The sequence below is a fragment of the Protopterus annectens genome, chromosome 10.part0 (assembly GCF_019279795.1).
Source record: "Protopterus annectens isolate FY-2018-M chromosome 10.part0, PAN1.0, whole genome shotgun sequence".
Lineage (NCBI taxonomy): Eukaryota > Metazoa > Chordata > Ceratodontiformes > Protopteridae > Protopterus > Protopterus annectens.
In genome coordinates this window covers 699,136,628-699,158,964 of record NC_056744.1, presented here as the reverse complement: position 1 = coordinate 699,158,964, position 22,337 = coordinate 699,136,628, and the positions used below count along the sequence as shown (strand labels likewise).

General features: G+C 38.0%; 1 protein-coding gene across 3 annotated transcripts in view; it reads right to left on the bottom strand.

Moving 5' to 3' along the window:
* FGGY (FGGY carbohydrate kinase domain containing) overlaps positions 1 to 22,337 on the bottom strand; it is a 2,391,991-nt gene that overhangs the window by 2,051,570 nt on the left and 318,084 nt on the right. For all 3 annotated transcript variants that reach the window (XM_044085530.1, XM_044085531.1, XM_044085532.1), the window contains exon 4: positions 2,611 to 2,762. In XM_044085530.1, the coding sequence (XP_043941465.1) occupies positions 2,611 to 2,762 (152 nt within the window). The remainder of the gene's footprint in view (positions 1 to 2,610; positions 2,763 to 22,337) is intronic.

Here is a 22,337-nt window from a genome sequence, read left to right as displayed (position 1 = left end):
CTCCACTATGAAATCTGCTCTTGTTTCTGTCTAGAAGAGAGATGCACTTTGAATACTGCAGCAAAAGATATGACAAGCACAGAAGCTTGCGCATCATGACATCTGGAATAGAGCTTTGTTACAAGGTATATGTGGTTAAAGATATTAATGTGAAGTCCTTCAGAATTTTTATTTCTTGAGCAACATCCAGAGCAAAGGATGTCATCTCACAACCACAAATCGATTCATTCATTGTGTTACTCTAAAGAAACACTACAAGCCATCACATTGGTGCTATAATGTCACCCACATTCACCGTTAATGCCAGTCAGAGTAAACATAGTATTAAATTTAAATCAAGATAGAGATAAAAGAGTGGAAGTACAAAGGTTGTTTACAATCATTTAGGATGTACGTAATTAGTACCTCCTGCAAGCTGATAAAATTAATCATGTATTTAGTAATATGTTATACAGAAAAACTAAGGGAAATGGTAAATCCCTAGAACAGTGTTAAATTTCTTAACATAATTTGTCGATGACTGCATACAGAAAAGTGAAAACAAGTCACTGGAGTTCAGGGGATACCTTTCACGTTACATGAGTGAGTAACTTTACTGTGATTAATATGCTAACCCTGAACTCTGCTCAGGTCTCTTACCTGAACACAGCAGTGCTGTGGGAAAGAGACCAGTTTTTAGGGTCAGTATTCAAATAGCTTAGTTTCCAATTAATGATAAAGTGCAGCTAGAATTTCCTCCTGTTCATAAAGTTAATGAAATGAAAGGTTTCTCAGCTCAAAGTGACCCACCTAATATAAGGGACGGGTGAAATCAGTTGCTTGTAGGCATCACCTGGTAAATCTTTCTTTAAGATCTTTTTTACAAGCAATTGACAAGACCCTTAATTCCTACATCTGCTCATTTTCAAGTAATATTAGGCATAGAGCCTAGGGCAACATTCAGATTTACAAAGCTATGTATGCATGTATTGTTCAACTGTCTATCTGCTAAACAGAGGATACATCTCTTGAAAGTACACCAAAGTGGGCAAACATAGTTCTGTGAAATTAGTCTTTTTATGACAGTTTCGACTGTACAGACAAAGGATGATAATGATAAATACACACACCACATACACCAAATACTTTAAAGTAAACACAGTGCCATAAAACTTGGCCTTTTATCTTTAATATCAATAAAGATATGATGAATTTTACATAAAGCCTAAGGAACCAAATTCAAGTTGTAAATGCAGCTCAATGAAAAAGATGTATAGATCTATTCATAAAGGTTCACTACACAGAAGTAAACATCCATCTGTGCTGACACTGGTGGTCATACTAGTACAATCCTTTGAGCCCTACTAGACTTATTACATAGGTACATGCCTTCTAGGTCACTCAATCTGAAAACAAAATGCTCCTCATTACCTACAAACCATACCAGTCAGCAGGAAACTCTCTCTATTACAGCTATGGAGCCCACTTCTGGGACTCTGCCCCCTTATCGCTTAATCATACTGTAAACCTTTCCAATTTCAAGACCAATCTAAAAAAATATCTAGCTGACACCTGTACCTGTGCATCCCCCACAACAGAAGTATGATCACCGACTCACTATAACTATGGCTTTCTTACTCCTAAATTCACTTGCACCTTCACATTTTACCAGGTAGTAATGGCCTAACATCAAAATAAGCTCTCATTTTAATGATACCATACTACTAATGCATGATCTTCACCTGGCACTTTCTACAACTTATTTTCCTCTCTAATGTTCTTCCATAACATCTTCTAATAATAAACTCTGTCTCCAAGTCCTTAATCTTCCCTCGTGCACATAACTCTTCAGCGCATTCTATTACTATGCCTATTTTGGCAGCAGAATACTCTATGTCGCACCTCCATATATTACTAGAAATATAGTCAATATTTTGAAAACTATGTATTAGTTTATTTGATATAGGCTTACCACTTCTACAAAGCTACTTGCAGTTCATATTGTATTCTTGATCATTGTTTATTCTAGTAATATTTTGAAAATGTGTATCAATCTGTTTGTGTTTCAGTTATCATGGAGATTTTCTCTCCTTGCATCCTATTTACTTACCAGCTATTCTAAAATGTGTTTTATGTGTGTTTTGTGGAGCCTTTCCCCCCAGCTCATTGCAAAATACTTATCTGTTGCAGGACTTTTCTCCCTTTCTATATAATTACTCATCAACTACTACTTAAATATTTATGAATCTGTTGTGGAGCTTTTCTCCCTGGTCTCCACCGCAAATGGGCCACTGGCTTAGTGGTACTTTCCCGGGTACAAAAAGACAAATATATAAAATAAATTGACTGCTTTATTACATCAAAATGGAGCTGCATATTCCATTCCTATAAATAACAAATATAAGATACGTATAGTGATTATGTATATTTAATAAAATACATTAAGACCAAATGATATGTCTAAATTACCTTTGGTCCAAACAAGCACTCTCAATTTTGAGAATATCTGCAGTTAGCCTTCACTTTTGGGCTGCTTAAAAATGTCTCTCTGCATATTTTACAGGCACAATTAGTGTTTGGTGTTGAGCTCGTACTGGAAATTAAACTGCAATACATAAGGAAAAAACTTACTTCTTTTATCCAGAGAAGCTTAGGTGGCTGCATTTCAACAGACATTGTTCCACCCACGCTGTCCAGGACACTGTGCTTTGTCTGATTAATTCTCTCTGCCTGTGAAAATGCTCTGTGATCCATCCACATGACAATGTTCCTATTGTGCTCCCCTAAATATGAAATAGAAGTAAACAAAACATTCATTAATTATTCTTTGGTGCCTTTTAGTGTCTACAGCCAACAATGATAGTTTTCTCCTTGTTATCAGGGCAATGCAATCTCTCAGTTTTGAAAGGCACGACAGAACCTGATCTAAGAACCACAACAGCTCTAATTACCCAACAGATATCTACTTAGTCTTGTACTTTGTTGTATTTCTATAGCATAATTACTTCATTAAGCTTTGTTATGTGTTATGGTGGTGGGGGTATGAAACCTTGAATCTTGCACCACTGTTACCAGTTTAACTGACAAAAGGATGGGGATTGAAGTAATGTCAGATATAAGGGTTACAGAACTTAAATCTACCCATAGCCACCAAGTATGCATGATTGAGGCAGACTAGCCTTAAGAGCTTACAGCAAATGTACACTACCATATTGGGGTATAAGAAACACTTGTTACACCCAAATACGTTCTACAGTGTTAGCTATAGAACAAGTCTATAATCATTGATTCCACAAGATTTTTTTCCACTACAGTCTGTGCATGGTACCTTCCAATGCAGATTTACTAACAGTAGCTGAGACATAATCAGAATGTTTTTTTTTTTTTCTTCAAAAACATACAAACACACAAACTCATTTGCAATGCTGACAGGAAAGGCTACTGATACGTCTTCAGTGACAGTACCAGTTTCCTGTAACACTGAATTAAAACAGGGGATGGCCTAACAGTCTCCTTTCAAAGGTGACAAGAAACAGATAACTTTCTCTAGTAAAATAAGAGATAATCTGCAAGCGTTTAAAAAAGAAAACTCTTTACTTTCAAAAAGATCTAATTTTATATATACATATGCACACAGTACAATATTGCAATCGAATTGGAGAAAGGAAGTTAAAATAAATGTTTTGCTGTAATGAAAGAAAAATTAACTGCATCAGATATTATTTATAGTTACTTATTGTAGTTGATTGAAATCATAAGATGAAACTAAAGAACAACAAGTCTTTAATCCCAGAATTATTGTTTTAATGTTAGAACTTCCCATGCCCAAACAGCAGCGCCAGAAAAAAAGAAAAGAAAGAGCAGCATCAGTTCTGGTTTATTATATTCCACAGAGTTTAGATACATTTCTAAATTCAAATAATCGCCAAAGACAAAAAGCAATTAGAGGACAACAGCACCTCTGGTTCAAAACACTCCATGTAAGTAAAGATCTCACTCCCTACAGTGTTAGAAGACAAAGGCAATTCTGTTCAATGTTGAGATAACGCATGCTGCTGTGAAGGAATCAGTGAGAACGGCAACTGTAAATAACTTCATATTATTAAAAAAAGATCTAAGTACTACGCATTTAATGAAATGTACAGCTATTTCATTCTTAAATCCAAGACATCTATCATTTGACATCATTCCCCGTTCTACATAGTCTTTTCTTGAAACACGAACAAAACAAACACAGGAATGGCAAGCAGAAAAAAAGTCTAGGTTCTGCCACAGCGATTCTAATTCTTCTAAACGTAATGGTAAAGGTCCACCCCTAATATCTGTTGCTACCTGGTCTATAGCCATAAATCTAAATTTAGGATCTTTGTGCAACTGTATGTGTTTAGCTAGTGCGTTGTCAGTTTTGCCTTTAGATATTGCATACTGATGTTCATTACGTTTAGAAGAATTAGAACTGCTGTGGCAAATCAGACTGAACGCTTATAACTTTCCTGGTATAAATGAAGCTTGTTCTATCAGCTGTATTTTGAAATTGAAAAGTTTGCAAAGATGAAAATGTTTTGTATTTTATTCATGTAACTTGGTGTGTCTCACTCATGAGAATGACAGTTTTTAATTATTGAGCAGTTCTATATCTAATTGTAGAATGTGTTATTTCAATTTGATGTAGGTTTAAAATGACAAGATTTTTAATTAATTAGCATATATTAGATAGGTTTAGTGTTTATGTAAGCTAATATTGTTTGGTGTTTACTGCTACTTCCAATTTAATCTTGAAGTAGTGATTAGCAGTTTTAATGCGTTAAGTGTTTCTTTAAAGTATTCATGCAGAGGAGGTTTGTGGTGATAGGTAAAGAGTATCACCTGTTGGTATTTAAATGCATTTTTCTGTAAGTGCATTTGTAATCTGAAGAAGTTTGCTTTGGAAGCAAACGAAAAGCGCTTCATTATTTACTATTAAAACATAACCTGGACTTTTTTTCTGCTTGCTGTTCCTGTGTTTGTTTTGTTCTAGTTTGTTGTGGACCGTGTGTTTGGTACATTTTCTTGAAACACCCCAAGACACAAAGCTTGAGTAAAAATGCATTTTCATAGTTAAATCACACAACCTGTTCTTTGGCAAGGTCTTGTACATTTTTGATAAGAGAGCAAAAACCCTTATGCCATTTTCATCTGGAATCTTTTTACTATAGTGGTCAACTCTGCCATTTTGACTAGCAGCTAGGTCTCTTTATCTATATGGTATTTCATTGTTTGGGCACATTTTGGTTTAGTAGTGAACATTTTTTCAAGCTCTTATGATTCTGCTTAGATTTCTTGAATCTAGGTGGGGAAAAGTTGCCATGAGAGCACTACCTCTCACCAAAGTGTCAAACCGAGCTTCACTTAGTAGCTCTGTATTAAAATGCCTCTTGCATCCCACTGCAAATATTAAGTAACAGCTCTCTATAATAGTAAGGCTTCAGTACACAGAGAATGGGCCCCCCAAATTGGAGCTACAGGTGAAAATGAAACAGTCTGTAGTCCACCACAGATCTGCTATTGTGCACATCTAACTACAGCCCATAATAAAATTTCTGTTTCGTTTCCTGTCTGGCAAATCCACCACGTAACTGGCACATGTTCCTTCCTTACAACAGTGAAAGGTCACTCTCATACACTTGAAACTTATTTTACCAAACAGGACTGAGCACCATTGCATTTTGTCCTACGGTGTTTCCATGAGCTCTTGCTATTGGTATGCAGGAAACCTTTTGTTGCTGTTATGTTGAGCTACATGCTCCTAATTCATTGATGGTGAACCTATGACATGCATGTCAAAGGTGACACCACATTTTGGGTGTACACCAGCATTCACCAACACCCAAGTTACCAAAGAAACTGAATGAACAAAAATACAAGAAATATGTGACCTTGCACTTATCTATTAAAACTCAGCAACAAAAAAGTCATTAATTGATGTTAATCAAATAAAATGCAATGTGTTCCATATTTTTTCATTTCAATTCAAAATTACTATTAAAAGTAGGGTAATTTTTGGTGCACTATTTTAAGCCCAATTATCAGTGTGCATATTGTTTTACCTATTGTAAATCACTGATTTTTTTTCTTTTACTTTTATAATACATAGCAGCACACATGATTGGACTGTATTTTTTTAAATAAATGAATATGCAAAAAAAATGTTTCTCTTTTGTTCGGGGGGGGGGGGGGGCACACCAGCAGAGTCACGATAGGCATTTTCCAAATTTTTGGCACACAAGCCCAAAAGGTTCTCCATCACTGTCCTAATCCAAACCTATAAACTCACAAAGCTTATTCCTGAATTTCAGTATGTATGTTACAACAAACCTTCTGTCAGAATCCCCTTCAAACCTTCCACTCATTGCAAATGAAGTCTAGACATCCCTTCTCATCTCAGGACCATAAAGTAGCTTAAACAGTGAAGAAATTAAAATTCATGTGGTGCCTCCCTATAAGCAAAGAGGAGATTTGACTGGTACTTCTCGCAGTCACAGTTAAAATATTTTCTGAATGCTTTCAGCATGGTATTCAGGGAAGAGTTAAATCTTTTCATCAAACCATTTGCTTGTTGATTACCAAAAGTAGCTTTTAACTGCTAGGCACTTCCACAAATAGTCCGTATATAATCTTAGCCCATCTGTCAGTATTTCTGAGTAAAAACCTACCCTGCTGAAATTTCTAACATAACATTTGCTACATTTTCTACTTCAATAAAGGACAAAGCCACCACCTTGGGATACCTACTAGCACAAAACAATACCACCACCAAGATATACCTCTTACTTGAGGTGTTTGGGGTATTAAGAGGTCCAACAATATTCATGGATTCAGTTTAAAACAATTTTTCAACAACAGGTAAAAATATCAAAACAGCTCTAACTTTGTCTCCCTGCCTGCCAAAATTTTGGCACTGCTTACGTATTTTAATGTACCCTGACATGTTGTTTATAATATCTAGATAACAAAAAAATGCATTAGCCTCCTCTTTGTATACTTTATGCCTGTACTTCATGAAAAGGAATACCATGGGCTACATGCAGAAGTACTTGATGTTAGTTCCATGGAGGACAACCAATTCTTGTCTTACTTATGCATCTAGCCCCCAATCAGAGGTCCATTCTATGAACCATGACACCCTACCTTTCTCAGTATACCGACTCCCTCTGCCCTTAAAGGTCGGAGGCCTTCTTTGCCACCCCTACCCAATTTCTCTCTTTTCATGATTATCCCTGGATTCCTTACTATAAGAAGTCTGTTATCTTTTGATAACTATGGATTACATTTAGGCTGACTGCTGTTAAATATCCCTTACCCTGAAGTAATCCCCTTTAGAGCAAGCCTAATATCCTTTGCCATCTGTGGTTCTAATTCAGGTTTGCTACTATTACCCAGCTCCTCTTCTGAATTAACCATATCACCAGCCTACATTATTTGTGTGGATGCTAGCTGGGGCTCCACTCTTATGCCTTTCCCATGTGTTTATCTGTATGTCTCAGTCAAACCTACATCAAATTAGTGTTAAACCAGTTAAGTACAGTACAACACAGAAGAGGGTGTTCAAAAGCAGTCAGTACAACTGCTTCTGTTACTTAAACACTGTTTTAGACTCTTTCCAGATGGCTTAGCAAGAACACTTAATGTTTTTTCAGTTGGTGGATCACATATCCATTTTTTACTGCAAAACTTCATCTGCAAACTGTGACTCCATTACCAATGAGGCTTCTTTTTATAAGCCTACAACTGGTGTCCAACAGAATGCATGGACATATGAACTCCAGTGTACTGACAAAATATCATGCTGATTCTTAGATTCATAGGTAAATATTAATCAGTTTGCAGAATATTACAACCCTAGCTAATAACCAGAAGTTGGAATCAAATCCTGCACTTTGTGCTCATGAGGTAAAGGCATTAACCATTATGCCAAATTGTCCCCTTGTTGATCACCCTGATGATGTTAGGAGAGTAGATAAGCAGATGATAAACACTAATATTGCTTTAAATCTGGCCAAAAACAGACAGTTGTGCTACTGGAATTCAGTGCTGTACAAAGTACAGCTACCATACTGGGGACTTTTTCAGTTTTACTGCAGTTCCTAGGACCTGGAAGAACTGAGTCCATGCTGACAAATATTATTAGAAGTGGGAAATGACATGACAGACAAGATGGCTGTCCAGGACGAAATATGGAACAATCTGATGTGTTTTTAGGTAAGCAAAGAGTCAGTTTAAACTTTAGTGAAAATCTCTGGGGATGTCTACATAGAAACGTACCATTATTATAACAGTGAAAAAAAAAGAGTTCCTAAAGGGCAGCCTAGCCAGTTCCTGAATGTAAATTTAAGCCACAATACTAAGTAAAGGTATGCACCAGTAGATACATAGTTACAGTGTTACAGTGCAAATGAGTGTAATGATTCATTCATTCCATTCTGAGATAAGCTGCTTTACCTACTGCAGAATCATGTGGGAATGAAGCATATTCTGGTACACAATGAGCAAAAGGCATGGAAGTTTATTCTGAATACGGTGCCAAACCTTACCACAATACACACATGCATACTCATTGAGTATGCACATGTATCATATCAGCAATTCACCTATGATATGACTGTGGGATATTGCAGGAAACTAGAGCACTACAAGAAAACATACATGATGTGGAGATTCCTAAAAGAAGGTACATCTGTCAAGAACAGAAATGAAGAACAAATTAATGTGACACAGTAACATTAACCACTGTGCCATCCATAGTGGTTGCTCACTTTCTAGATTCTCCCAAAAACAAGGTGCTCCCTAAGGTTCTGCCTTTGATGCTTTCTCCTCTCTCATTGTATTAATCAACTCACAACCATTCCTCCTGAGATATAAATTATACTTCAGATATGTGGCATGCTTAGCAACATCTCCATTCCATCCACTGAAATAATTAAAAACACTATAAATTTGCTACCACACATAAACAAATCCATTGCAGACAAATGGCATACTGTAACCAAATACAACCACTCCACTGAAACACCTAAAATTTTCACATACCTTGGTTATCTGACTTGACCAGCATCTGGCAGACACAATACAAAGTCAATAAAAAATCTTTTTGGGACAAGAAAAATAAGCCACTTCCTCTTCCCAGAAAGAAGTGCTATTGATAAAGGAATACTTCTCCTGTAATTTCTACACCCGCTACTTGTTGCCACCACTGAAAAGAATCTGTTCTCTTTACAAACAGCCCCAAACAGAACCATTGCACTTGTGCCAAGTAGAGAACATAGCTGCTCAGATTTAGCTATAGCCAAATGGTTGCCAGTACAAGAAACAAGTGGCCTACTCCAAGGCACATTGTTTTGTAAACAGCTCAGAATAGAAACCTTTCTCCTGCCTTACTGTACATCTGTTCATTGACAATCACTGCATATTTAGGTCCATTCTTTCATTATGTATTCCCCTGCAACAAATGTACCCAAAGTAATCAGTTTATATATACATGTCCAAAACTCTAGAAATTATTACCCACCATAATTAAGAACAGCAATAGCTTCTCTGAATTCATATCTGCCCTTAACGAAGTTACCACATAGCTTAAGCCCACTTATACTCTAACACATCTAATATAACCATTAAACCTGTTTACTGCAAATCAACCATTAATGCAATGCTTTCTTAAAAATCACCCCCATTTTAAATCTAATACTCGCACTTTCTGACCCCGTTTTCCCTTTAATCCAGTTACCTCTCTATACACATCACATTACTCCCCTCCCCTATCAACCAACATGGACCACTCTCAAGAAAGACAACAAACTAATACCCACAAAACATGGCAGAACCTGGCAATCGCTGGTAAAATAAAACAAGCTGCAGCAGCTTGCAGCAGCCAACCATAAGAATTGGTAAAAGAATCACTGAAATAAAAAGGATACTCGGTAAATAAACACTTTAATACACACAAGCCAAACGTTGAGTGTTTTTTTCCACATGCAAGGAACTTCTTCAGAACATTTAAGTTGTTGAAACCACCAGTTTAAATGGCTGAAGTAACTAAAGCGTACAACTAAATCTAACAAATCATCATGTCACAGCAGTTAAATATAATATCAACAAGTTAAAAATGCAGCTTACAAGTGTGAAGGCTGCCAGCCTAGCCAGATAGGATTCTATACATAATTCTGTCATTTGTAAATATGAATGTGGCTTGTTTTCATAAATGAAAGAATATGCTGCGAAATGTTGAACTCAAAACAATGTAGCAACATTGACTCTGCTGTAAAGAAAGCTAAGTCAAGCATTACTTGTCTGTCCATTGAAACTGAAATTATTTCCTGACTGTCTTTGATATTTACAATTCGGCTCCGGCCGGGCTAGATGAAGGCTTCCTGCCTATTCTTTTAAGGCTAAAGTTAATGACCAGAATTTACATATGGAATGTCCTGTATTGCTCTGGTTTCTGCCTAGGTGTACAAGAATGTAAATGCAGTTTCTGATGGCCTGGGAACCCCAGGAAGTTGTGAAGAATATGTAATGTTTATCAGAACTGCAATTTCAATTTGAACAGAGAGAATCAGAAGGCATTAAGCATTTTTGTCTTGAACATCCAACTCACAGCTCTGTCTTGCTCATATGTAAGTTATCTTAGACTTGTGTTTTCTTTTAGAAATAGCTAGGAACTAGAAAGATTAGAGTAAGTGTTATTCTGTGATGTCAGAACTGTACTACTGATTTATTTTTACTGATTTATTTTAAGTATTTCTGTGTGATCTCTGATCTCTTGACTAGCACTGTGTAGTAGAAAGTATTGTCTTGTGGTTTTAATTATTTATTATTAAATAATTTAAAACCTTTCAACAGTGGCTGTTTTCTGTAGAGATAATTTAAGCTCTAGAGTACATTGCATATTTATAGAGTTTACTGTCCAAGTCGCTCTAAATAAGCTTTGACTGTTTAGTCACAACTACCAATTGGATAATAATATTGCACAGTAATAATTGGACACCCTTTTAAGGGCCTTTAAGTAGCTGATAAGTATTAGTGGGTGGTGGCAGGTGGAACTACCGTATAGTCTGGGAGAAAGGGGCACAGCTGGGGAAACTGTGCCAGCCTTCCCCAGGAGTGTCTGTGTGGTTGTATAAACTCTTTCCAAAGTGCATGCGTGCGTGTGCCAGCTACTTGGGCAGGGACACAAAGCACTGGTTGGACAGAGAGGGTGATAGAGGTTTTAGCTTGCCCACTACGCTGACATCTGGACCATATTGTTGTGCCAGTGGGGAGTCTTATTGTGGACCTGGAGAGCAAGGGAGTGGCCAGCCCCAGACGGACTGTGATCTCTGTGTGCTCTTAAGGGATTTTGCACTTTACTGGGTGTATTTGTTATCCTTTCCTCATATATGAGAAACCCTCTCTGGTGTTAGTGGTGAGGATTGAGACTCCTTGATTGCTGGGCCAGGGCACGGGTGTCACAACAAGTACTTAAAAAATTAACGAATAGGAAATAAGTAACAAGCACAGTATAGTAAAAACATAAATATTAGTATTACAATCTAGAAACTCACATATTGAGAATGCTATTAATAGAAATAGCTTCATTAAGTCCTGGCAGCTTATTAGTTTCTAAACTAAGTTGCCATCTTAATTCAGCTTGTTCAAGCTTCAACTCCCAATGGCCACCCCTAATAGTCAAAAAAATTGTTCTCACACATATACACACACACACACACACACACAAAAAAAGGTTTCGTGCTCTTGACAAGAAAGTTTGTGTTTATATAAAGGATTATTCTCATTTAATGTTTTGATATCATACATGTGGATCATAGGTGCGACTTTTCAACTGTATTTCAATTTTACCCGGCGGCCACGGTGGTGCAGCGGTTAGCATTGCCGCCTCACAGCAAGAGGTTCTCCAGTTTGATTCTCGGCTGGGGTGCCTTCTGTGCTGAGTCTGCATCTCCTCCCTGTGGTCGCGTGGGTTTCCTCCAGGTGCTCCGGTTTCCTCCCACACCCCAAAGACATGCAGTAGGTGGATTGGACACTCTAGATTGGCCCTAGGTGTGAGTGTGTATGTGTGTGTGCCTTCTGTGGAAGGTTGGGCGCCGGGCTGGCAACTCGACACTGTAAAACACCACTGCCAATCATGAGCGGACATATGATCTGCTGTGGCAACCCCTAACTGGGAAAAAGCCGAAAGAAGAAGAATAAAAATGACAGTGGTTGCAAAAAGCAATGTAAACAACACTAGTAGAGTTACAATCACATGTATGGGATGATCGAAATATATATTGGTTAGTCAGGAGATGTAAGATCTGGCCCATAAAAATATATTTACATTGTGGGCACTGTCCACATTTGAGCATCCTTTTGTTGGCTCTGGTAGGACACCCAACATTTTAATTCAAAGTCAACTCAAACCTCTCTTTTAGGTTTAATTGTCTCAAATACAAAATGTGGACTAGCAGCCAGTATAGGATAATTAGAAGCATCCTGAGCTATCACTTTCCAATTATTAGGTATAATTTTCTTTATTTTTTGGGTCCAAGGATCATACTTAAAAAACATAGTCTGCTCAAAAAAATAGTTGGCCTTATAAAAGAAGAATACAGAGATCTTATGACCTCTTTGTCTATGGATGAGATACCCTTACTTCTGAGGTTGGCCATGTAGAAAGCTTTCCATACAACAGAAGCAACATGGTGATCAAAAATCAGGTTGCTATCAACCTGGGTGCCCAAATTCCTCACTACTGATTCTGTACTTAGGACATTGCTATTAATGTGATAATATGTGAGGATGCCACTCTCCCCAAAGGGGAGGATGATGATGCATTTTTTGGCATTCACCTTGAGGCTATGTTTCTGGCATCAGTCATTTTTTGGGTTAGACCCTCTTGGAGGACCTCCACATCACTTGGGCAATTGATGACTGCGCCCAGCTTGCAGTCATCTGCAAACTTGGTCAGCCATAGCTCATTGGTTTTGGCCTGCACCTCAGAGAAGTATATCTCAAATAACAGAGGCCACAAGACCGATCCCTGGGGTACACCACTCATTACGGGTCTACTGCTTGAGGTGACTTCCCCTATTTTGATTAGGTGAGTTCTATCAGTGAGCCAGTTTGCTACCCATCTGGTACTATATGAATTGATGCCTAGTTGAGAGACTTTATCTACTATGCCCGAGTGGGGAAGACTGTCAAAGGCTTTGGCCAGGTCAAGGTAGGTGGTGTGCACAGTCTTCCCCTCGTTCATGGCTTTAGTGACTGTCTCCAAGAAGTCGACCAGATTTAACAGACATGACCTCCCCTTGACAAAGCCAAACTGTGTGGGGTCGAGTGCTTGGAGGTTGCAATGTCCCTGTTAATGAGGTCCATGATAATTCATTCTATGGCCTTGCAGATCAGTGCTAGGGATAAAGAACAGTCCTTGGTTCAGTACAAAAGTCTCATACGCAACAAGCCTAATACGCAACAAGCAAAAACACGAGGATGCAGCGGTGAGCCCTTATACCATCAAAAAAGTTTTCTAAATGCCAAGACTTAGTGTTAAATTTATCTATGCATAATTTAACAGAGGATGAGACTTTTGTACTGAAACAAGGGTTGTCGTTTATACCTAGCACTGATTCAGATCTTTCTGAAATTGTTTTAGACATTAAACAGCTCACTCCTAACTTGATGCTCAAATTAACTTTCGGTTGTGATAATGTGAATGTTAGTCAGAACTTTACGTAACCGAGTGCCTTTATTCATAAACTGAACCCTTTGGTTCAGTCCTTTGAATAAATGTGCATTAATGATGTATATGAGTTGTATTATAAACAGCACTTTAATAGGCAGAAGTTTAAGCACTTTAACTTGACAAAAGCACAATATTCTGCACTCTGTGATTTAGAGAAGACCACTTCAATTATGATTCGGCCAGATGATAAGGGTGGCCAAATAGCAGTTCTAGATAAGGATAAGTATGATCATACCATGTATTTAATGTTGAGCGATAAGGATTTTTACACTTTGATTTCATGAAAGAAAGTTAATGAAATGATCATGAAGGTAGAGTTGGAAATTAGGAGGTTGAATTGTGTGGGAATGATAAATGATGGCCTTTGTCAGTACTTCACGGTGCCACATTCCTCCATACCTATGATTCAGGGATTGCCAAAAGTACACAAAGATAATAAACCCCGCCCCATGAGACCAACAGTGGCTGGTGCTAATTGGTGCACTGAACCCATATCGATTTATATTAAGAAGAACTTGAGACCCCTCCTAGACAAATCTAAATATATATTGAGGGACATGGAACATTTCCTCAGGGATTTGTATGCATACACCATGGAGAATACTCTGGGGAAACAGGTACTATTGGTTACACGTGATGTGGTCTCGTTATTCACCACAATTCCCAATAATTTGGGTATAGATTTTGCTATTAAGTATATTGAACCTGATTTGGGGATTAATAGTATTAAGCTAACGCAAATAAGGGAATTATTACATTTGGTCTTGGAGAACAATGTGTTTATGTTTAGAGAATCCATCTATTGGCAAGTTAATGGTGTAGTGATGGGCACCTCGTGTGCGAACAGCTACGCGAATGCAGTAATGGCCATTTGGGAGAGCAAGTACTTAGCAGGAGGTCCTTTTAATAAACATGTTTTATTTTTTTAGATTTGTAGACTACCTCTTTGTATTATGGGATGGTACCACTGAGACTTTGATGGAGTTTGTTGACTCCCTGAACAGATCTACTCATTTTCTGACATTTACTGTGAAATGGTCTCATACAAATGTTGATTTCCTAAATGTGACCATTTTTAGGGATGATACGAACTTGCTTGGGACTAGACTTCATAGGAAAGAATGTAGAGTAAACCATCTGCTTAGCAGAGAAAGTATGCATCCACAGTATATCTTCAGGAATATGGTTCAAAATCAGTTATATAGAGCCTCTAGACTCAATGTGAGTGAACAAGATTTTCAACAACAGCTTAATACTACTAGCACTGAGTTGGTAAATAGAGGGTGTGATACAGATATGACAGAGAAGAATGTAGAGAATGTGGTGAATATGAGAAGTACAAGAGCTAAACCTTATTTCTCTGAACGGGTACAGGATAACAGTAGTTATAAGATGAGAAAGAGATATAACAAAAGAGTGTCATTCTGTTATTCAAGGAATATTAGTCAATATACTAGTATTATTAGAAAAAAATGGAACATTCTAATGACAAATGAGCAGGTTACTAAATATTTGGATTCAACACCTCAGTTTACTTTTAGAAATAAAAGGTCCTTGAAGAGACGTCTTTGTGGTGAACAGGATATCAATAGATCAGTTATACAAGGAAAAACTGCTCCCTGTAGGAAGTATTCTTTCTGTCTATATATCATTCCATCTTTTTGCATCCAGATACAGAACGGTTTCGCTTCAAGATTAAGGCGACCTGCACTAGTATGCATGTGATATATTTAGCTGTATGTAGGATATGCAGCAAATTCTATGTCGGGAAGACTAACAGGATGCTAAAAGATAGGATTAGGGAACATGTATATCATATAGGCAAGAAACGCATGTTTAATGAGTTAGCCAAACATGTTGCCAACATGGATAGTACACATAGTTTTGGTTTTCTAGTTACAGGAATAAATTATGGTAATAAGAGAGGAGGGGATATGAGATTAAGGACGGAAGAAATGGAAGCTCAGTGGATTATTAGGTTGAGAGCAAATGCAGGGCATGGCTTGAATGAATGTATACCACTAAGACCTGTTTTGAAAGCCAGACCACTACGAAGGAAATGAGTGGTTGGCTATATATCATATGCTACCTTCATGATCAAATACATATGCATTTGGTTTTAGCATGATGTGTATGTTTCATATATATATATATATATATATATATATATATATATTTTTTTTTTTTTTTTTTAATGCTACCTCTGTGATCAAATACATTTGTATTTGTCCTTAGAATGATGTATGTTTCATATACTTTCATAGATATACATTTTTTGTATCAATTTTATATATATTTTTAAGTGGTCTTTGAATGAATTTCAGGATGTGTATCTTTAAGTTGGAATTTGTTTTGTCGTGGGATCCTAGTTTAATAGTTAAATATGGTGCCTTTATGTTACACATGAAGAAGCATTTGGTGAAAGCACTTGTGTGTTTTCATTAAATATTGTCCGTGAACCTGGAGCTTTGACTGTGTTCGTCGTTTTTTATTATAGGATTCCTGTTTTTCTGCAACGGAGGTACCTGGGGAGTAGTGGCTGTTGCTTTTTTATGATTTGAGAACGTTACATAAGCAATCTGCTTTAAATATATTGGTATTATGACTAGATAAGAGAAGGTGTTGTTGCAAAAAATGTGTTGTGATCGTGAACTTAGAATTATGAAGCTGAACAAGGGGGTGGGGGGGGTTTCAGATGGATTCAATTGACTATACAGCTATGATCTTCAAGGTACTTAACAATGAGGGTCGCTATATAAGAACTTCTAAGAAAAAAATCAGTATAGCGTATCATAGAATTGACTTGCTATTTAAAGCTTTTTGGGACAAGGATGTCACCGATTAAAATTTATTTCTGTTTTTGAAGGTGGAAGCACCTATTATCCCAACTATCTTTAGCATTTCCAAAGTACACAAGAACATAGAGGATCATCCACTTCAGTCCATAGTATCAGCATCTGCTCAAAAATACATCCTACGGCACCATACATTGATGGTTCTCTAAAAACATTTTTTTAAGGATCATAGTTATGTGTTACAAGACTCCTGGGATTTCTTAAGGAGTATTAATGAAAGCCAGTATAATGAGTCAAGGCTTTTAGTAACCATTGATGTAGTTGATTTATTTTCATCTATACTGCATACCATGGGTCTAGAATGGTTTAGAGAGGCTTACTTAACTCACTGCTTAGTTCCATCTAACAATATTGATATTCTAAGTAGATTTCAGTAAGGCACAACACGGGCTAATAGCAAAAACCACCAAGAAATGTACTGAACAAGAAGAGCATTCAAGCATTTTGTCTTACATCAAGACTTCATCAAAATGCTACCATCACATAAACCACACACTATAAAGGAAAATCCTGTAGTCATGTGATTGAAAGCAACCAATACAAATAATGCAACTTAAAAATTTTTTAGTTTGGTTCCTGGTTTTTCTTGTTGGATTCCAGTAGATTTTATGGATATGGTTCTGCCGAATAACTTTCTATATTTTAAGCAAGTGTCTGGTATTGCTATGGACGTGGCTTGCACCCCTCTGTATGCCAATATCATAAGCTGGTTTTAAGAGCAAACCACTGTATTTAAATCAGATTTTATTCACCATTTTGTCACATACTGTCACATTCTGGATGATATTTTAGTGGTTTGGAAAGGAAGTGTACCCGAGTTAGAAAGCTTTACTTTTACCTTCTCATACTCCCTTAAGTCCATTAATTATTTGGATACAACATTGATTAAGGATAATGTTAACCACAAGTTTGTGTCTGCCCTTTACAGAAAACCAACTTATTCCAACATATTCTTACTTTTTAAGAACAATCACCCCTATACACAGAAAACAGGTTTAGTAAAGGGGCAAATAATATCATAGGAAGTTACTTGGCTATGGACCCTAGGGTCATTTGAAGCCTAGCCAATATGTCCCAACTTTATCAAGAGATTTCAAAATTAGTAGTGGTTGTCCATATCTAAGAGGGTTTCAGGAGCTATTCCCAGTCAGAATTTACAGTGTCCCATCCACTTGTCTAGGTTCTTCTCAAACAGTGTCATAGAGGTACTCTGCTTTACATGAATAGGCAGTTTATTCCAGAGATCTGGCAGCCACTTTAAGATAAATATGTCCCTCCAGCATGCTCTGTTCATGTTGCAGGCCAGATTTAGGTCCCTGGAATGGGTGCTTCTGGTCCTGTTTGACTTATGGATGTATAGTAGTTTCATTAGATTAGGGTCAGCAACTGCTATGTATGCCAGGCATAAGTCTCTCCTAAGAAGTCTATATGTTACAGAGTATAGTAACAAGGACTTTAGTCTATGTAAGGCAAGTGTTGGAGTCCCTGGATTCTCTTTATTAAGAATCTTTGGGGTCTCTCTAGTTGCTGCAGTTGACTGGTGTGGTACATACAAAAGGAGGCATTATACTAGATTATGGGCCTGATTAGTGATGAGTACAGGGAGGTGATGACCTCTTTTGCTCCAGAGATGAACCATTTGGTAATTAAGTGGGCTACATAGAAGGCCTTCCTGACCACAACTGAGACATGGTGATCAAAATTAAGGTCGCAGTCAACTTGTGTTCCCAAATTCCTTACCACTTCATTTGTACACAGTGTATTGTTTATTTGATAGTTAGAAGGGATGTTTCTTTTACCAAAGTGCATGATTGTTTATTTGATAGTTAGAGGGGATGTTTCTTTTACCAAAGGGCATGATGATACATTTCTTCACATTCAGTTTGAAACCATGACTAAGACACCAGTTATTGGTCAGTGTAAGCTGCTCTTGCAAAATACTGATGTCATTTGGGGATTCAATGACAGCCCCCAGTTTCCAGTCATCAGCAAACTTAGTCAACCAAAGCCCCTTGGTTTTGGCCTGAACATCTGAGAAGTATATACCAAACAGAAGGGGACTCAGCACTGATCCCTGTGGGACCCTGCTGGTAACACGTCTACTAGTAGAAGTGGAGGCACCCACTTTGACAGTGTGTGTTTGGCTTGTGAGCTAGTTTGCAACCCATGTCACTATGAACGGGTTTACGTTTAGTTGGCTAAATTTGTCTATAATGCCTGAGTGTGGGATCACGTTGAAAACCTTTGCCAAGACAAGGTAGACTGTGTGTACAGAATTACCTTCATCAATGGCTTTGGTTATGCTTTCAAAGAAGTCTACCAGGTTTAGTAGCTTGGCAAAGTTGAACTGGGTTGGATCCAGGGTTTGGAGGTCACCTATATCATTATTTACGAGGTCTATGATGATGCATATCATGGCCTTACAGATAAGGCTGGTCAGACTTATGGTTCTGTAGTTTCCTGGCTCTGTTGCTGATCCACCTTTATGAAGGGGAATAACTATTGCTTCTCTCCATTCAGTATGAACACAGCCTGTTAAACTTTTGTTGAACAGGGTATCCAAAGGTGTTGCTAGTTCATAAATTAGTTTATTAAGAAGACAACCTGGGATGTCATCTAGTCCCATAAAGGCTGTGTTATTAGCTTTGGATAAAGCCTTAATGACTTGCTCTTCTGATATGTTGGGTCTGAGGGACATTTGGGGTAAGGTTTGTGATGCTATTGAGAGGGGGATAGGGGGGAGAAGTTTTCAACATATCTGTTAGCTAGTATATTGGCTATCTCCTCAGGATCATTGTGTGTGTTACCATTAGTCACTATTTCAGTACACACCTGAGTCCTGGCTTTTAGGCCACAAATGTAGCTGTAGAAGACCTTATGGTTGTCCGTAGCTGAGACTGCTAAATTCTTTTTGAAGTTTGCCTTGGAGGATTTCACAAGCTGTCTTATTTGCTGATTTATACTGAGGAGTATACGTTTCCAGTGTTGCAGCCTACCTTTAATTTTCCTGAACAACAGCTTCTTGCATCTGTTGTAAAGTTTACTGATGTTGGATGTCCACTAAGGTGGATTGCTTGTTCCTGGGGGCTCTAGCTTCTGTTCTCTCTGGAACAGTAGAGTCAGTACACATATACAAGTGACTGTATAAGGCTTCAATGTATTCTTTGATGTAGTTACCAGTGCCTTCTGCAGGAGATTGGAATTCATTTATACCTACCCTTAAGAGGGAAAAGTCTGCTTTTGTGAAGTTTTTGAGTCTGACTATGCCTCCTGCAGGTTCTAGTGTTACTACCAGTTGGAAGAAGATTGACGTGTGATCAGATTTAACTAAAGCAGGTCCAACATTAGCATCTCTGTATCTGCTTTTCATGTTGGTGAGGACCAGATTCAGAATATTTCAGCCTTTTATTTGGGCTTGCACAATTTGCTCTAGGGTGTTTGAGTTAACAACGTTAATGAACTTTTGCACAAATTAATTTTGGCTAGAACAGATCTCCCAATTGATGGTAGGATAATTGAAATCCCCCATGACTAGGCTGTTAAGTTGTACTTGGATAGAATCTACTACAGACGAATAACTTTCACGTGCATCATGGCTCATGGAGGGGGAGCTGTAGCTAGCAATAACTTGAAGAGGGGTTTTAACAACAGTAATCTGGACTTGGAGTATCTCCATGAAGTTATCCTGTATGACTAGTCTGGAGGTGTATTCATCTCTTATATAGACAGATACCCCCAATCCCCTCCTTTGGTTCTCACACTTCCATTTTGCAGTCTGAAATGTAGAAGACATTGCAGCCTTGCAATTCCAGGGTATCTTTGGTGGCCTTGAACCAGGTTTCAGAGATTGCATAGACACACACTTCTTCTAGTGACAGAAGTGCCTCGAGGGTGTGCAATTCTTGGTTTAAGCTCCTAGTGTTTAGCAACATAACCCTTTTTTGTTATAGTTTGTAATGTTCACATCAGAAGTTTTATGTTCGTGACCTTGCGTAAAAAAGGCAAAGGTTGGCAAGAGCCTTGGCCAGTAACCAAAAGCCCAGAGGTGCTAGGTCCAAACCATTTCTGGCAAAGCAGCAAAGTCTGTTGACCATCTCATCCAAGGCAGAGAGAATACTAGATCCCCCTTGAATGACACCAAAAGCTAAGCTAACTGTTAAGTCAATCATTTTTTGTTTGTATTCGCGTGGGTTTCCTCCAGATGTTCCGGTTTCCTCCCACATCCCAAAGACATGCTGTAGGTGGATTGGACACTCTAAACTGGCCCTAAGTGTGAGTGCGTGTGTGCCTTCAGTGGGTTGGCAACTCGACACTGTAAAACTCCACTGCCAATCATGAACGGACAGGTTATCCGCTGAGGCAACCCCTAACTGGTAAAGCCGAAAGAAGAAGAAAGAAGATTAAGGCATAATTCTGGGTGAGGGTAGAATGCTGCTTAAGGCTAGGGACATACCTACCTGGGACACACTCGGAAAGCTCAATCATGTCTCTCTTCATATAGTCCAGTAAGGTACATCTCAAGTCATTCATTCCAACATGTACTATGACAAAGTCATAATGGTACTTGTTGTTGAGAGACCTGAGTGCATGCATGATCTGACGAATCCGGACACCAGACAAGCAGCTGACCATGACTTTCTCCTTTTCCGACCTGGTGATTTGGACATCCTTGTGTCTCACTATATAGTCTCCAATGACTAGAACATTTGGTTTATGTGTGATTTGCCTTAAAGGCTGGTTATAAGATTTAAGTGCAGTTGATTCTATGGCAGTCTTGCGTTTTGGGGGTCTCTGATGTTTTGGTACGTTTCTACAGAGAGCCTCCTCATACATTTGTTTATGTGTTGTATACATACTCTGTGTGGGACTAATGGTGTGTGGATTGAGGGTCTATATCAGATTGTCGAACTTTTAAAAGTTTGAACGTCATATGGTTGACACCATATGATCGAACTTTTAAAAAGTTTGAACGTTTCACTGGAGGTATGCGTACAGTGCGGAATGGGAAGATTTCCCTTTCTGCACTGTAGTGAAATCTCAGAGTTGGTATATCTAAAGAGCAGGGGGTGTGGGGGTGCAGGGGGGTTGCCCCCCTGATTAAACCATTCAGGTAGGTTTTTTCTTTGGTTTATTTATTTTTTATTACATTTTCAAACTTTTAATAGTTCGATCATATGATGTTCAAACTTTTAAAAGTTTGATTATATAATATAGACGCGTAAATTGACAAACCTCTTTGGTGTTACTGATCTGAGTGTGAGAGAGCTGGGATTCAAGATTCTTTCTGTATATACATCTATTGCATTCTGTGCTAGTGTGTGTTATTAGTAAACGGTTGTCAGTGTACATGAGATAGTTACTACACTGCCTCAGGAGACCCAATTCTACCAAGTTGGCAGGAGAAACAAGGATAGACCTACTGTCCATGAGGCTAGGTTTTAGATAGCTGATGATACAAAATGAAGTGTGTTAAGGGCAAGTCTTAGATAGTTCGGTTTGAGAGCAGTCTGACAGAGATTATTGGTAGTGGATTAGTAGTTTATAACTAGCTAGTACTATGACTTCAGGAGATAAAAGCTTTTCAGGAGGACTACAGTGACATACTAGAGGTGAGTCAGTTGCACGGCAGTGCACAATGCTCAAACAAGAGCAAACCCACACAAACATGGGGTTTAAATACTAGAAGCGGAAACCTTTACAAAATCAAATTAACTGATGGAAAACCACTCGCTGGGCTCTACACCAAT